This window comes from Kogia breviceps, chromosome 12, assembly GCF_026419965.1.
Source record: "Kogia breviceps isolate mKogBre1 chromosome 12, mKogBre1 haplotype 1, whole genome shotgun sequence".
NCBI classification, from domain to species: Eukaryota; Metazoa; Chordata; class Mammalia; order Artiodactyla; family Physeteridae; genus Kogia; species Kogia breviceps.
Genome location: NC_081321.1, coordinates 41,091,968 through 41,109,998, shown reverse-complemented (window position 1 = coordinate 41,109,998; position 18,031 = coordinate 41,091,968). Strand labels below are relative to the sequence as shown.

Below are 18,031 nucleotides of genomic sequence, written 5' to 3'. Positions count from 1 at the left end.
ACTTCTCAGGCTACAAAGGCCATAAAAGTATAGGGAAAGGAATGGAAACTGGCTTTCTGAATACCCAGGATGGGCCAAGTAATATGCTTCACATTTTATAAATGTTATTACATTTAATCTTCAAATAGCCCTATAACAACAGTCCTTTTTATCTCTTTTTTACAGATAAGGAAATGGGCTTAGAGATGCTCATTTTTCAGGATCACTTGAGTAAGTAAAGAACCCGGGCTTCGTAGTTAGCATAGCATAATGGTTAGTGGTTAATGCTGTGGAGTTTGATTGTCTGGATTCAAATCCTAACTCTACTGCTTACTGTGCAATCTTGGACAAGTTGCTTTATTTCTCTAAGCCTTGGTTTCCTCCTCGTAAAACGCACATGATAGTAGTATCTAACTCAGAGGGCAGGAGCTGTGAGCATGAAATGAGATAATGCTTTACATTTACAACATGATTTCTAAGTTATGTGTGTTTTTGGATGGTCAGTGGCACCTGCTTCCTTTACGAGTGAAAGGCAATGATTTTCCAGCTCAGAGATAAAGACATGGGAAAAGTCCCCTTATCCTCTGCTTCAGCAAAAAGCAAATTTCTCAAACTATCAAAAAACTATCACCACTCAATCACAACTGAATAATTAATGAAGATATGAAATAGTTTTGGATGAGATTCTAATGAGGTGATGTCTGGATGTCTTTTTTTCATAGGGAATATTATATTTCTTAATTTGAGCCTAAAGAAAAAAATACAGATGTGGCATAGCCCAAGCATTAATGTTGTGTGAGATCAGCTTATGGACCATCAACGGCTCCTACACCAGTCCATAAAGCATGAGTATGTAACTGGAAGCACTCTGATGGTTCAGGCGAGGACAAGTTAATCCATAGCTGCAGATGCATCCAAAACGTTGTGACAGTGAGAATCACTATCTTCTAGCCCAAGGAGGTATAATAATTGCTCATTTGGCCCCGGCTGCATATAACATTATGAATATATTAATTCCTTCTAAGATAAATGACTTTTCCTACTTCCCAAATAAGCAGTCAGGAAGTCCTCTTGGCATCAGGAAGACCTTGGTTCCATTTCCACAAGTCACTAAGTCTCTGAGTCTATCTGTTGATTAGATAAAACCACCTACTGAATGGGGAAGTTATAAGAATTAAATGAGATCATACATATAAAGTGCTTAGCATAGTGTCATCAGAACTCAGTCTATGGCAGCTAGAAGTATTAGGCCCATTGTAGAAAACTAGAAAGAACAGAAGAGTGTAAGGAAGGAAAAAAAAGTCACTAATAATTTCCCCTTCTAAAGGCAGCTACTGTTAACTTTTAGTCAGTCATCTTTTTTCTATATGCGGTTTGTCTTTATATAGACGATATCATACCACACAAACTATATGCATTCTGTTATTGTTTTGTTTTGTCTTTTTGGCCTATTAATGTAACTTAGATATTTCCCCACACCATTAACAACTAGGAGGTGCTTCTTTATGGCTTCTAACAAAATAATTTTTCCTCGTTATGAAGCCCTTGGGAATTTACAGTCCTACCGACCTCATCTTCCTGCCACTTTGGGATCTAACCTCCTGGCCTTGGGAATCCTCAGGTCTGTCACCATCATCACTTGGGGTCACTGCAAAGCATCTCCTAAGTGCTTACAGGGTGTTGAGTGTGCAGGACCCCCAAAACCCCAAAGGCAGCGTTCTGTCAGCCACAACGTAAAGCAGCGCAGACAGCCTTGCATTCCACGGCCATCTGCTCAACTGCCTCTCAAATTTATCTCCCACACAATATAACAGAAGCTGCTAAAAAAACAAAAACAAAACCCCGCAAACCTGCTCATCTGCCTTTAAGCTGAAGTTCAAGCTCCTTCTTCCTGGATACCTTTCCTAATACCTTCTCTTCAAAGAAAAAGCAAGATATATTATTTCGCTTAAATATTTTTTAAAACTGCTAGGATATCAAAATTTACTTTGGTTTTCAACACTTGAATTATCCCCACGGTACTGTCCATGCTGATCCACCCCTCATTCTCCAGTGATATCATCTCTTGTTTTTTTAGAGAATATAATGATCTATCTAATTACGGAGCCAAAATATTTACATCTAGACATAGAACCAGTGAAGATCAAGTAAAGACAGTCATTCAAAACATTTATTTTGGCCAACTACCTAGCTTGGAGGGGGCTCTGGAGCCGCTGTTTGTTATTATTATTGTTCCTCTTACGCTTGATCTGAAACAAAACAGTTCTCCAGAAGAGCAGTGGCCATGTGACTAGGCGGAGAAGACATTAAAATTAACTGAGAAACGGAAGATTGAGGTTTCTGAAAGATCTGTCAATGATAAGCTGTGTAACCCCAAGGAGTACAAATTCAGAGCCTGTTTCCTCATCTCAAAAACAGGAATAATCAGCTCTACTTTGTCAGCCTTGTGGAATTTTTATTCGAAACAAATAAAGCGTGTAAAAGTAATTTGTACCTTGTAAAGAGCTATACAAACATAAGGGGGAAAATATTTTGCTTTTAAATTAAAAGTCAGGAAGAGAAAGGACAACGTCAAATATCCTGTCTTTTGAATTTAGGACAGTCAACAACTGTCCTAAACTGCTAAAAACAGATCATTCTGAATAATTCCATATCCTTGATTGTCCAATTTTCCTCCACACATGCATCATGCTAATTAAAGGGCTGGCTATCTTCATGCTGTGTTAGAGGAAACTGAAGTGTTGGAACAAAACAGACCGACATGCTATCTCAAGAAGCTGAGACCAGCTAAGGAGAGACTGAGGAAAGTTAAGGAACCAGAGGTAGAAAGGATTAGGATCATTAAGGTTGTAAGAATTTAAAACTAGAAAAAAAGGTATAAACAGCTTAGAATCTAAAGAAGTGTTAAGAGATGGCTTTTCCCAAAGAGGCGAGCCATTATCCTAACCCCTAGACAAGTGATTTTGTGAAGCTATTATATACAGCTCCTCCAGAGCCTGACATTTGATTACATTTAAAATTCATCTTTCACTTCCCTTCCTCCCCCATATACCATGTGTTCTTGCCCTGACCACCTACCTTCCCCTCCTTTGATTTATTTCCATCTCAATCCCTTTTAAATGTCTAGGTCCAGTTCCCCACTGGTTTCCTTAACCTCTCCTTGCCTGGCTCTCCCAGTGCCTACCTCCTACCCTCAGCATCACCCATGCACACTCCTCTTTGGAAAAAGAGGAAAAATCACATCTCACTCTTGTAGAGGAGACTAAGAAAATAATTCAAAGCTATGTTACTTTTTTCTTTTTAATAGGAAGATAAGAGCTTTAAATTCCAAGTTGTTTCCCTACGAGGAGGGAGGACGTAGGGGGAGAGAAGCAATGGTAGTTCCAAACCCGCTCAGACTTGGTCATTGGTGACGGCAGAGGCCCTTCTCATTCCATCCAGGCAGGATCCGCTGGCCAGAGGCATTCAGTCAAAGCAGGTGTGGGGAGGAAAAGAGATAAGCAGGCAGAGACGTGCAGAGATGGAGGGAGAGAAAAGGGGATAAAATAAAGGAAAGAGTTGATGGGGAAAGGGCCAGAGTCAGAAACAAAGAAAGGAAGATGGGGGAAAATGGAGCAAGGAGTAAAGTAAAAGGGAAAAGAGGGCGAGTAAAAGAGGAGGGCTGAAGAGAGAAATAGGCACAAACCAGGAGGGAGAAAACAGAAGTGGTGGCGGGTAGAGACAAGAGTTGGGATGGGGCGTGGAAGAGAGACCGGGTGGAATGGACAGAGCAGGGAGAGAAGAGAGGAAGGGAGTGGGAGAGAATGCCATGCCTAGCCTCGGTCTACATTTTTACTTCCTTACACTGTCATCAGGAGCTGCCTTATCTATTTTCACCTCTGGCAGGAGACGCCCGCTGATGTGGGAGCCGGGGCCGCCGATGAGGGACACCACACCGTTGCAGTCCACCGTGCTGTTGCGCTTGACGCTGCGCCGCAGGCTGGGGAAGATGCGCGAGGAGCGGCTGCCCTGGCTGTAGCCGCTGTAGCCGCTGTAGCTGCTGCGGCGCTCGCGGGCTCGGATGGGGATGAAGAGCGAGTCCCGGCGGCCCTCGCTCTCCTCCACCGTGCTGTGCTCGTCGTCCGCAAACTCGTTCTCGGAGCCCGGGTCCCGGAACCGCCCGGGCCCCCTGAAGCTGAAGATGCTGCTTTTGCTGTTGTGGCGGGACAGGAAAGGGGAGCCCGGAATGCTGAGCAGTGACTGTAGGGGCAGGAAGAGAGACAGACAGAGAGGGAGGCATGAGACAGGAAGGGGACCCCGTAGAGGCTGAACAAAGGCTGTCAGCTTCCCCAGCCTGGCCCCATCCTTGCATTCCTGTTAATCAGAACACAGGTGTTTCCAGAAAGCACTTCTGGATGTTGCATTTCTACTGCTTTTCAACACCCATCATGACTCACTTCTCCTTGCCCTATGACCTTGTGATACACCTGTCTTTGACCTGTTAACCATTCACAAGTTCTATTCATGTATCGAAAGGATGCTTTTATCTCATGCTCTGTGTATTGAATCCACCAGGAAATACATTCCGTGTCTATTTCTCATTACTATGAGCTCACGTGGAGTGTGCCTTTAATCTACCAAGTTAGATTCTATGCCACACTTGGCAAAAGGAGAGAATTTAAAAGTGCCCAGTCACTTGCCACTCTCTCAATGGGTACCACATGCCCTAGAGGCTAAGAACTATGCCAATAGTGGTTTTTTTAGTTCAGTTGAAAATGGTATCTGTCCCCTCCTCCTCCATTTTAAAGTCAACGTTTTTTTCATGAGAAGTTTAAGTATTTGTAAATTATATAATTCCCAGCATTGACATTTTAAAGTCAAACTTGTATTTATCACTTAGAAATTGTTCATCTTTTTCTCCTTCAGCTCATACTTCCATTCCACCTTCCCTAGAGAATTTTATGCTAATGTATATCTTTATGCTTTAATGCGTTTTACTGATCACCTTTCAATACTTTTCTGCAACAAAAAATTATAAAGAAACTGTACTTAAAATTTAAAAAAAATTTTCCGGTGACCATGAGTCTCCAAGAAATTTAAAAAATTCTCCTGGATTGTGTTTTTACTACAATTCTCATTAATACAATTGAGCATAAATATATTCTACATTTTATAAGTAACTACTAAGCTTAAAAAGAAAATTTTATTAAAATATCTCAATGAGATGAATTTTTTTTCCAATTGTTGTTTTGGCATTTAAATATTTGTAGATAGTATTATTTATTATTAGAATCAAACAGGGCTCAACAGCAACCCCTCTCCCCCTTCTAATATTATTTAGATTTTAAGTGCTGAGAAACCTTATTCATGTAAATGGTACCTTGGAACAGAAGAACATTGTTATAAACAGTAATGTCACTCAATTCTTTGAAGTCCTTCTAAGTTATATGCCAAAATTGCATAGTAAGCTATCAGCAAAATTTATCTTAATGATCTATCAGCTGACAATTAAATCAAGTCCTCTTTCGATTGTGTTGAAAGCAAAGAACTGAAAACCACCCAACTTGCCAAAGGGTTTGTACCCAGTATTCCATTTCCTGATTTCTGAGGATAGAAAAAAGGCTTTATTTATTATTAACTAATAATTATATCGGTACCTCTTACAGGGGTTATTCTTTTACTTTAAAGGAACCTTATTTAACCCAACAGAAAAGGTGGGAATAACCAAAATATTGTCAATTTCTATACATCACTGCCAACATTAATTTTTTAATAAAATGATGTCATCACATGCTTTAAAGATATTTTCATCAAAACCTTAAAGCCACAGATTTAGCTCATTTAATTTACAAAAATGCCCACCATATGATCTAATTAGCAAAGCCAGTCCCCAATGTCAAAGCAATTGGCCAAATCAGACTTATTTTCATTGGGAAAAGTATGACTTCATTTTTCATTTTTAATAAATGTATTAATATGTATCCCAGTGGTGACATCCATCTTGCTCCTGAACTTAAAACATCCTAATGCCCCTGATTCTAACTCTCTATTTCACTCTTATTAGAAGTATGTAAGAGATAGGTAAATTCAGAAAGCCTTACAATGGGTTTGTTTCCTAGATTAAAGAAAACTTTTTAGACCCTAATATTTTCAACTGTCCCTTTGTTTCGCACCTCCAAAGATTTTTATATCTTTAGGCAATATACTACTTAGGATTTGGGATGAGAGAGAGGTATGCCTTCCTTCTGTAAAGTGGGAGAAGACTGACTGTGAAAAGAAAAGTGGAAAAGAACTGGTGTGACTTTGGACCACAGGCCTCACCCTAGGCATAGGAAAATGTAATTTAAAGATCTGGAAATCAGGTTCCCTAAAACTGTGCTTAGAAAGTCTTCAAGTGCCCTGAGGGGATGCAATCCCAGTTTGAGGACCTCTGCTCTCAGAGAACAAAACCTGACAGACAACTGACCTCAGACAATCCTCCTTGCTACCCTGAGATACTCAGTTTGGCCAATTATGACTCTGAAGGAATTTCAAAGTAACTTTTAGCTATATAAGATTTTTGCCTTAGAGTTTAGGTCTTACCCTTCTGGTAAAATGATTCCACTGTGGAAGTTCTTTGTGGGCTAGGACTCTGACAATATAGTATACATATTCAAAGTGCTAGATAAACATTTTAAAATAATACTTTTGATGATAACACTGGAATGGCTGTAGGGCTCCTCTTTAATATTTCTGCCCGTATCTTTTTGTTACCTGGAATTTCACTTCTAGTTCTAGACTCAAAATGATCCCAGTTCTATTCTCTTCCTATCATGTACAAAAAGCCCCCATGCCCAGATGGGTACATTTTCTTTGGATATTTCTAGTTTTATCACACTTCACTCTCTAACCTGTATTTCCCTTGTTTATGTAGTCTCTTCTTGCCTTGGCTTGAAGCGACTCACAAATCTCTGAGATAACAAATGAATGTGATTACTGGAAACTGCATCAAGAAAACCACTTATCACAGATCATTTTATATAAATGTTATTGTTAAATACACACTATATGCTGCAGTAGGCCTCTAAAAAATAGGATTCAGGTATGCAACATCTCTGGCCCCTTTCCTGATCACTCTGACTTGTTTTGCTCTTCTGCCTCATCCCTGCACCAGAGAGGAGGAGCTGCATAGGTTAGATTCTAGAATGTTCACTGGGTCTCATTTATGAGGGGAGGGTGTCACTGTGTATTAAAAGGGCACATACATGGCCATGTTCCTTCTCCATGCTGTTGAGCTGGTAGGGGGGTCAGCGCCTCCTCCAGCTTATCGCTTGCTATTCCTCATTTCACGTATATGTTTGGGCACCCTCACTGATTCATTCCCCTGAACCATTCACAGATTAATGCTAGTATATAATCCGCTACTGGTCTGCAATGAGACAGTAAAAACCTGAGAGAAGCATTTAGAAATTTTAATAGCAAGCAGGCATTTTTACAACATCCAAGAATGTGATAATTTTTCTAGAAGTTTATTGCAATTATATTTTACAAGAGTATCATTCATGAAGAAATGGGAAAGACAAAAACTGGTCCTTTGCTACAGATAGTTTGAGAAGCACACTTCTCTAAGCAATGTGGCTGGCCAGGAGATTTGTTAAGTGTTAGAACGTACCTATGAGTTTTGGTTTCTTTCCTTTTTTTTTGTTTGTTTTTTAAATATTTATTTATTTAGGCTGTGCCGGGTCTTAGTTGCAGCATGCAGGATCTGGTTCCCCGATCAGGGATCGAACCCAGGGCCCCTGCCTTGGGAGCGTGAAGTCTCACCCACTGGACCACCAGGGAAGTCCCACCTATGATTTTGTTTTAATCAGGTATGGACTGCCTTTGAAAGAAGAGTTTATTACTTAACAGTTCCCAAAATAAGGGGGCATGGCATGCTGCACCATGTCATGCCAGGCCACACGAGGGCTCACGGGGGGTGGGGGTGGGTACGAGGGTCAGTCAGGAGGTAGGAGGAACGAGAGGAAGAGCCTGGCCCAGAGCCTTTGCTGTGGAAGGGATGCGTGAGGTAGAGCAGGCACATTTGAACAAGTTTAAAATTGGATAGTTTGAATAATTTCAAACAGGTTCTGGGCTATAGGAATGGTCCTGGCTCTGGAGTGATTTAGGGCACGGGAAATATTGGCTGGGTGTGTGAACTAGATAACAGGAAGTTGGGGATAAGGGTCTTGGACTGGTTGATCTGCACATGAAAGGCATACTTCCTGGCAAGTTGTTCCCTCTCTCTAGGAATTAAACTAGCACCAAGAAGGGCAGCTCCTCCCAGCCAGCAAGGCTCCTAACATGCCAAAGCACCATAAAACACAGAAAATAAAAAACTGCCTCCCTTCTCACAGCAAGCTTCCCTGGACTGAATCTGTGATTTTCACAAGGCCGATGTCGGGTGCTGACCCTACCTACTATATTAGGTCTCCTATTAGGAAAGAGGTTTGATTTCTATTTGACAAGTGATCATTAAATACCTGTTGTGTGCTAAGTGATGTGGATACAGTGGTGAACAAGACATATAACATGGTCCCTGACCTCTCTAAACCTGCAGCCTAGTAGGAAATATTATGTACTACATGAGGAAATATTATATACTATATTAGATCTCATACAGTATATAATACCTGACTATTCTTAACTGATAGGAAAGTGAGAGGAAGTGATAGAAAGAGAATGAACAATTCAGTGACCTAGGAACACTTAGGAATCAGGATCCTGAGACAATACACACTAAAAGGAAACAGTTTCTCTATTATTCTTTAATTCTTTGTTCCATTCTTGGCAAAAGAGTTGACTGCAATAAATGTGGAAGGGGAAAAGATGAACTTGTCCCATTTCTCCTTATACCCCTTGTATCTAATCCTGATCTAGCCAACTGCCTAAGGAGACATATCCTGAGGGTAGCCTCCAGCCCCCCAGTCTCAATTTTCCTGGACCGGAGGGTTTTAGTTATGACTCAGGACCCGTGGCTCTATTAACTCCTGGGATCCAGGCTAGTTTATGAGATAGGTCCTGTTTTCAAAATCTTTCCTGTCAACAAACCAGGAGCTTCTGGTCCTTTTCAGGCAGTCACATCACAGCTAACTAAAAATACTACCTTAGATCTAGGTGTTTGCTTGGGAGAAGAGCTCTGGGGTGTTCTTGGTTTGAGGGAGTAGCCCTCACATTACACAGAAAAATTAATTGGGAATTTCAGCGCATCCATGTCAGCTGTTTACTGAGATAAGGCTTAACAATGACTGGGATGTTTAGAATGTAATAAATTCATGATTTAAATTCACTACTTCCATGCCATATTTCACCTTTTCTTCACTTTTTCTTTCCAACACAGCAGTTGGTTCTTAAAATGTGGTCTGGGAACTCCTGGGGTCCTTGTGGCCCTTTTATGGCGGTGGGGGGGGGTCACAAGATTAAAACTACTTCATAATAATACTAAGCTGATGTCTGCCTTTATCACTCTAGTTTTCTCACAGGCATACAGTAGACTCTGTGAGCCTGACAGTTTCACAGAATTTAAAGACTTTTCTTATGAGCTTGATAGAGGTAAATAATATACGTGATTTTTTAATATTGTGTGTCAGTACTCAAAGATCTGCATAACTCAGTGAACCAGTATTTCCCAAATGGTCAATGTAAGATGCTACAAGTCATTCATGAGTTAAAGACCTATAGTGCAAAATACAGCAAAGGATTTTAATGTAACAGAGTACCAAGTTACTGATACAGTTTCAGCTTCCACATTGCAACTAACCATTTAAAAATCTACCATTATCCAGTTCTGGAAAAGCATCAAAGAAGAATATTCACAATTATCTAAAAAGGCTGTTAAAATATTCCTCCCTTTTCTAGCTACATCTGTATGAAACTAGATTTTCTTTAAATACTTCAACCAAAAAAACATACATCGCAACAGACTGAATGCAGGTATATTCCAGCTATCTTCTATTAACCACAGATTAAAGAGATTCGCAAAGATGTAAACAGTGCCACTTTTTACGCTAATTTTTTTTTTGATCTGGAAAACAGTTTATTTTTTCAAAAATATATATGATCTGTGTTAAACATATAATGGGTTTATCATTATTATTTTATATAAGTCAGTAAACAAACATTTTTAAATTTCTTAATTATAATTTCTAACACAATAAATTGACAGCACATTTTAAAAAAGCTCTTTGGGGTCCTCAAAAATTCTTAAAGATATAAAGACCAAAAAATATGAGAACTGCTGCAACAGAATAATTAAAATACTTTGCAAAAATGAACTCAACCTAATACTTGTTTTCACCTAAACCCTAAAAACACAGCAGTAATTTTACAGAGAAACAGGTAGGAGACAGGTTGGGCAGATGTCTCGAGAGGATCTCAGCAGATCTGAAATAAAGGAAACTGACATTCACTTGAACTGTGCGGTGGGAAAACTGAAGCCAGTCGCCGTTAAGCCAAGAGGACAGATGACCAGGTATGTGTGGAGGTGAGTGAGGAGGGGTGGCTAGAGATTGCAGTACAAGGCTTATAGTCAGAAGCCCCCGGTTCAAATCTTGCCTGCAACACCTACTAGCTATATAGCCTTAAGTAAATTAGTAAATCTCTCTAGGCCTCAGTTTCCACAACCATTCCTCCAGATAAAATCAGAGAAACTGCAGGAGAGTCCTGGGACAAAGAGTATTACTACTGTGGGGGGCTTCTAAGCAAGTCTTGGCAGTCAGCCACGGACTCGAGGAATGCACAGTTTTTTTCACATGGGGAAATTAGAGGAAGTGAACATTTTCATGCAAAGCAGGACATCTCAGAAGCCCAGCTTTATTTTTGAGCTAGGGAGCAATCACTGCAACTCTGTGCTGAAGCCTATGGATTAATCAGAGCCCATTCAATAGCAAAGTGTTAATGGTACTAAGGTATCTATTAACTAGCTCAGGATGGCTCTCAAGACAAGGGTTGGATTACAACAAAGCTACAATCACAGTTTTCCCCCAAAAGAGACTGAACTAGGTGAAAGGTGAGGTGAAGGTGAGACAGAGATGGTTCCAGGCCATAAAGAAGTCCCAGAAGGGGTTATAAATCAGATTTATAAAAGTTCTTCATTCATTTTTCCAACAAATATCTGAATGGGCATAGAAGCAGGCCTTGACTTTAGGATTTTATCTGAGAGAGGAGAGGATATGAACATTAGTAAATATAAAACCACATACAGTAAAAAGCAACATGCAAAGAGGTACGTATAAACATAATGGAAAGATGAAATGATAATTTCCAATTGGGGGTGGGATGGAGGAGGGTCAGGGAAGGTTTCTTGAGAAAAGGATGTGACGAATAAATACAACGTGGACAATTCAGAAATGGAAGAAACAGGGCATCTTAGAGAGGCTGCTTCTGGAGCAAAATAGAGGGTAGAAAAGAAGCATCGTGTATGAGAAGCATCTAGTAGTTCACTCTGGTGTAAGTATAGGGTGCTTGAAGGGGCACAGGGACTGGAGACTGAAAAGGGAGTCTGCATCGGGGAGGGGGAGTGCTATGAATTCCAGCCCAAAGGGGAGTTCCCTCTCCCATTCCTCTTAATAACTACTCTAAACTGTCACTATTGTCTTCAACCTCCCGACTCAACCTCTCAATCCCTTCGATAAGATTTTTAATTTCCTACATTATTGAAGACTAGAGACTGACAGGTGTCATCTTTCTCCACTTCCTACTCCCCATCTACAAACTTAGCCATGCACACCCACCTCTATTGTGCTGGCGTCTTTGAGGTGGACAAGGTACCCCCTTTTCCTGTTAGAGGCTACACCTATTTTCACATCTCCCAAGACTGTGTTCTATTTTCTTTTCTATTCTACTCCATTTTTACTTCCAACCCTCCTTCTTCTGGGTTTCCTCTCCAACAGATTATAAAAATGCTTATTTTAGGGCTTCCCTGGTGGCGCAGTGGTTGAGAATCCGCCTGCCGATGCAGGAGACACGGGTTCGTGCCCTGGTCCGGGAAGATCCCACATGCCGCGGAGCAACTAAGCCCGTGAGCCATGGCCGCTGGGCCTGTGCGTCCGGAGCCTGTGCTCCACAACGGGAGAGGCCACAACAGTGAGAGGCCCGCATACCGCAAAAAAAAAAAAAAAAAAAAAAAAAAGCTTATTTTATTTTCACCCACATTCTTTGTTTTTTTTTTTCTAAGATGTTGGGGGTAGGAGTTTATTAATTTATTTATTTTTGCTGTGTTGGGCCTTCGTTTCTGTGCGAGGGCTTTCTCTAGTTGTGGCAAGCAGGGGCCACTCTTCATTGCGGTACGCAGGCCTCTCACTATCGCAGCCTCTCTTGTTGCGGAGCACAGGCTCCAGACGCGCAGGCTCAGTAGTTGTGGCTCACGGGCCTAGTTGCTCTGTGGCATGTGGGATCCTCCCAGACCAGGGCTCGAACCCGTATCCCCGGCATTAGCAGGCAGATTCTCAACCACTGCGCCACCAGGGAAGCCCCCACCCACATTCTTTAAAGAAGTCTGAATGAGAAGTCTTTACTTCCCACTCAATATGGCATCCACCCTTACCCTGGACTGAAACGTAACTTTCAAGTTCTCAATGACTTCTACTGCCAAATCCAACGGACATTTCCAGTTCCAAGCATCTCTGTTAGGTTTCAATCCACTGATCACTCCACTGCCTTCTCCCACCCTTGTGCTCTACAGCCCTCACTGCACTGTTGGTTCTCTTAGCACCTCTAATGACCGTTCACTTGTTTTCCTCCATGAGCTCCATCTCCAATGCCCGTGAACATCAGTGGCCCACTGTTCTTCCACCTGACACAACCGCTCCGAGACATCTCATCCAGTCTCAATCCCCACCTCTCAGCTCAGGACCTCTTCCCTGAGCTATCATTTGACTACCCCCGTGTCTACTTGGTTTCCCAACAAACGATTCAAACTTGGGATGTCCAAACTGGAACATACTTTTCTTCCAAACCTGGAATGTCCTTTCTTCCGTCTTACTGCTCCCTCACCAACACACATGTACATTACTTGATTAACTCCTGTTTATCCTTCATTGATCTTCCCCAGAAAATCTTTGCTGAACCTCCAGGTTGGGATAGATCTGTGCCCTCCAAAACACCCCAGCGTATCTCAATTATGGAATAATATCATCAGTGCTATTACACAAATAATTTTTTTTAATGTATCTGGTTGCCCCATTACACTGTAAGCTCCCTAGGGCAGGGATGGTGTTCTAACTACCTTTTAATCTCTAGGACCTAGTACAATCCTTGACACACAGTAGGCACTCCATAAATGCTTGGTGATGAATGATGAGAGATAAGTTTTAGGTAGTGATCTGCTGACAATATATAAAACATAAAGGAGAGAGAGACAGACAAGAGTGAATGAAGCTGCAATGGATAACTGCAGTAGAACAAAGTAACGCAAAGTCTGAACTAAAGTAGGATTAATACGAATAAAAAGAAGGGGATGGACATGAGAGATTCTGCTGTGATGAAATGAACTGGACTAGCAAAAGACTGAACTGGGAGGTGAGAGATGTAAGGGATATGCACAATCAATCATCTCTGGGAAACAAGAAAAGACACAGAATACACTGCCATAACCAGGAACTGTAATCTATTCTATACCTTACAAAACTTTCTTTAAAATGGGGAATTAGGCCTTCCCTGGTGGCGCAGTGGTTAAGAATCCGCCTGCCAATGCAGAGGACATGGGTTCGAGCCCTGGTCTGGGAAGATCCCACATGCTGCAGAGCAACTAAGCCCGTGGGCCACAACTACTGAAGCCCGCACACCTAGAGCCTGTGCTCCGCAACAAGAGAAGCCACTGCAACGAGAAGCCCACGCACCACAATGAAGAGCAGCCCCAGCTCACCAAGACGAGAGAAAGCCTGCGTGCAGCAACAAAGACCCAATGCAGCCAAAAATAAATTTTTTTTAAAAAAAATGGGGAATTAAATGGCTTAAGAATTGGAGTTTGGTGGTGGTCTCTGAAATCCAAAAAATATCTATTATGTGATGAAATTTATAGTAACACAATGCTCAATAATAATCCATAAGTCCTCTCCCTTCTCTTTCGCTTAGTTTCCCGATTTATCAAAGTTGGGTAAAACTGGAGGCTTTTAATATATCATAGGCTAATTTATCAGCATGACACTGTATATCTAGAATAATTAATTACTAGAACTTGCCACACTCAAATAAGGTGACCTAAAGAGTTTCATGACTTTTTCTTTTTAACCTAAAATTATATGAAACTCTTAAAAAGAGGTATTTGATCTAAATTCTGAAGTTCAGATGCTAAGAGGAGAAAAGTTCTTCATGATGTTTTAGAACAGAAGGCTTGCTGGTTGTGACACGGACTTTACTGCTGTAGTAAGTTTGCCAAAGGTGACCAGGCTGTCCTAGGGCTAGCTTTAGAGCAGAGAAGGGAGGGCAGGATTAGAGCACAGGGCAGTCCTAATACACGAGTAACACTTCCTCCTAAAGGAAAACAACGTGTAGGTACGGAGAGGTAGGCCTGAGAATGCAGGGATGGGTGTGGAAAACGTAAACCCAAAGGGGAATATGAGAATCAAGTGAGATTAGGAAAACCAAAATTTCTTAGGCTTATTTGACCCAACGCAAAGAGTTTTACCTGGTTCATGATGGAAAATTTCCTCCCAATTCTGTTGTCTGGTAGCCGAAAGCCCTTCCTCCTCATACCATCTTCTGACTCTGACTTGAATACCTTCTCGGGATCCCCTTTCTCTTCTCCTTCAGAGAGCTCCTTTTGTTTCCTCTTCTTTCTCCTGTTACGTCTCTCTTTGGCACTCTTGGAACTGAGCTTAGAGATTTCAGATGAGCTCCGGGGAGAGCCTGCCCCTTCTTCACCTTCTTCCTCTATGGCATCTTCTGAGACAGTTCCTGCTGAAGTGGCCATCGCCGCCGCCTACGAAAGGAGCCACAGCAACAGAGCAGATCAGAAGCAATTAACTGGAGCCACCCAAAGCCAAGCAATTAGTACAGGTCACTTCCTTTCCCACAGAAAGGGGAAAAAGGGAAAAAAGGAGGAAGGAAAAGCAGCCCGTCAGAGGAGACTGTGGCTGGGGCCTCGTATCTCTTCTTCCTAGCTGAATTTGTATCGTGGCGCACAGCCTTGCAAAATCAGAGCAGAACGGCACGGTGAGAACTCTGAGATTTATTCTCGTGAGTATCTCAGACAAGAACGTGGCTGCCACCTTCGTACCAAGTGATCCTTTTTTTGGACAACTCTGAAAATCAATGCTAAGAAACTATACTATACATTATGGGCCCAACAATGTAAAAACACATGTATATTTGGATAAAGATTAAAAAGTAAAGTGTTAGGGTGTTGGTGGAATCACAAGTTTGTTTTTCAAATTTAACTTTAATATTTTACCTGTATCTTCTTTTCAAGACTTGTTATAACCACGGAGAATCTCTGAAGGAGATCCTAATGTTTTTCTCAACAAAAAGGCTGTGCTTATATGAAGCATTATATAAATTGCTCTGGCCACTTTTTTTTCCTCCCCAGTCAGCACAGCAGTTGTACACTGAACAGTTGAGAAATTCAACAAAAGATCATATTCACAAACAATTTGGCCATAAGACAAATGCAATAATTGGACTGACCATCTGCAGTTGTTACTTGGGTTATTTTAATCAGATCAATGACTTCTATTTGACAGTGACTGATGCCTAAAAATATCAATTGGAATGGCAATCAGGTGGGGCCTTAGTCACCGTGATCTGGCAGGAAGGATCATAGCAAAGAACTGGTCACCAACCTGTGCCTCTTCCTGTTGCTTCTTAAGTTGCTCCAACATTGCCTTGAATTCAGCCTCTTTCTGCTCTGCTTCCTCCAGTGTTGCCTGATTCTGTTCTTCATAAGCCATGGCCACCACAGCCAAGATCAAGTTCACCAGATAGAAAGAACCCACAAAGATGACCAAGACGAAGAAGATCATGTACGTTTTCCCAGCGGCTCTTAAGGTCTGTAAAGACAAAGAGACAAAGACCACTTTCCGAGTCGCTTGCATCCAACGAATCGGGCTGAAAACAACTCATGGGCTGGTGTTCCTCTGCGAGGGCACTACTGCATTTTGAACAGGACAGTACTTCACTGCGTGGTACTTCTTCACACTGCAGAACACTTAGCATCCCCCACAGCCAAATGCCCTCGCCTACCCTCAACTCACAGGAAATGTTGGTAGTACGTCCCATTCATTATGACAAAAAAGTCCTCTTCCACTTCCAAATACTCTTAATATACTCCTTTTGTAGAAAAATGCTTAATTTTTTTTTTAAAGGAAAAATCTCTCTGGGCTAAGAATTACATTTGACTTTGTCAGCTGGTTCTAAAACAAGTCTGAAGAAATGAATACAAGACCTCAGCTCATTTATCTACTGGTCCTCAAAGAGCATTGACAGACAAATTCCACCTCTGGGATCAGGTCCAAGTCATAGGAAGTCCCTATCTTGAGGGACATCCTTCCTTAGCCTGTTGTAATAGGATGAGTTTTTAAAGAGGGATATGACATAAAGGATAGTGGAGGGAAAAGAAAACAGGAAGGAGGAGCCCAAGAGTATTCCTTGGGGAATACTCACCGAACACTGAGTATTCCTTGAGCAAAAGCAAATAGACATCAAAGAACAATTGTGTTTTAGGTTATGTACACGGGACCCACTATTACTTAGTTTTCATTTTTGTTCTTCTCAACCACAAATTGAAACTTAGCATAAGTCACAAATATTTCATGGGAAAGATTCAATCCTGAGGGAATACTAGGCTGTACAACAGAAAGGAAGGATTCTAGGAGATAGGAATAAGAAATTTCCCTTAAAGAGCTTCCTTCATGCCTGAGGGGAACACATTTCTTATCCTCAGACTAATCTGCATTACAAATGCTAGAGTCAAATGGAAAACAATGGATCGTCAGAGAATCTCTAAACTGGAAGACCCTTCGCAGTCACCTAGACTAACTTCTCCACCACAACCAGCAAAATTAAATGACTTGCCCAGAGTCACCAAAGCAGCCCAACAGAATACTAGTGACCTTTTTAAAAAAATCTGTCACAACATTCTTGAACAAATACAAATGTGTTACAAATTTCAAAACAATGACATATTTAGGCTCCAAGATCCCTGTGCATAAAATCTCATCTTTATAATGTCTAGCATAGTGCCTTACACAATGTGTTTAATATTTCTTTTTTTTTTTTTTTTTTTTTTTTTTGCGGTATGCGGGCCTCTCACTGTTGTGGCCTCTCCCGTTGCGGAGCACAGGCTCCGGACGCGCAGGCTCAGCGGCCATGGCTCACGGGCTTAGTTGCTCCGCGGCATGTGGGATCTTCCCGGACCAGGGCACGAATCCATGTCTCCTGCATCGGCAGGTGGATTCTCAACCACTGCGCCACCAGGGAAGCCCTTTTTTTTTTTTTTTTTTTTTTTTTTTTTTTGCGAATATTTCTTAAAAGATGCCCTAAGCCCAAAAATCCAAAAGGAGAAATACTCAAGATGGTCTGGTGAAATTATAGGAAGTAGGTAGAGAAGGCAGATTCCCAGGCCAGGCAAGAGGCTCTCAAGTCTGTGAACCTCTACAGCTATACATGATGAGCATTAAAGAACCGGGCCAAGAGCTGGGAGAATTCACTTACTTTTGTAAACCAGCTGACTCTGAGAAATACCATCCTAAGATCCTATATAACGTCTTCACCAAAGGTCCCTCACACAGAATGTCCCCAACCCCACATATCCTCATGTAAATTCTATCACCAAAGAAAAAGAGGTAGGACTCGAAAAAGAGGTAGTACTTACTAATTGATACAAGTTTTCCCAGTAGTCCTGGGTCATAAGGCGAAACAATGCCAAGAAGGCCCAGCTAAAAGTGTCAAAGCTTGTGTAACCATAGTTGGGGTTCCTTCCTGCTTTCATACACTGGTATCCCTCTGGGCATTGCCTGAGGAAAGAAAGGGAAACAAAGGCCTTTTCAATGTAATCCTACCCAGTCATCAGCTGTAAGGCATCTCTCTGACCTTGGAGATAATAAGTATATAGATGGTT

The 18,031-nt window shown here is 41.5% G+C and overlaps 1 protein-coding gene across 5 annotated transcripts in view; it reads right to left on the bottom strand.

Moving 5' to 3' along the window:
* The window catches only part of SCN8A (sodium voltage-gated channel alpha subunit 8), a 177,954-nt gene that overhangs the window by 55,201 nt on the left and 104,722 nt on the right, over positions 1-18,031 (bottom strand). For 3 of the 5 annotated variants that reach the window (XM_067009311.1, XM_067009312.1, XM_067009310.1), the window contains exons 9-12: positions 17,786-17,927; positions 15,756-15,962; positions 14,603-14,896; positions 3,823-4,218 (exon numbers count right to left, since the gene is read on the bottom strand). In XM_067009311.1, the coding sequence (XP_066865412.1) occupies positions 3,823-4,218; positions 14,603-14,896; positions 15,756-15,962; positions 17,786-17,927 (1,039 nt within the window). The remainder of the gene's footprint in view (positions 1-3,822; positions 4,219-14,602; positions 14,897-15,755; positions 15,963-17,785; positions 17,928-18,031) is intronic. The other 2 variants (XM_067009314.1, XM_067009313.1) reach the window with 1 other exon arrangement.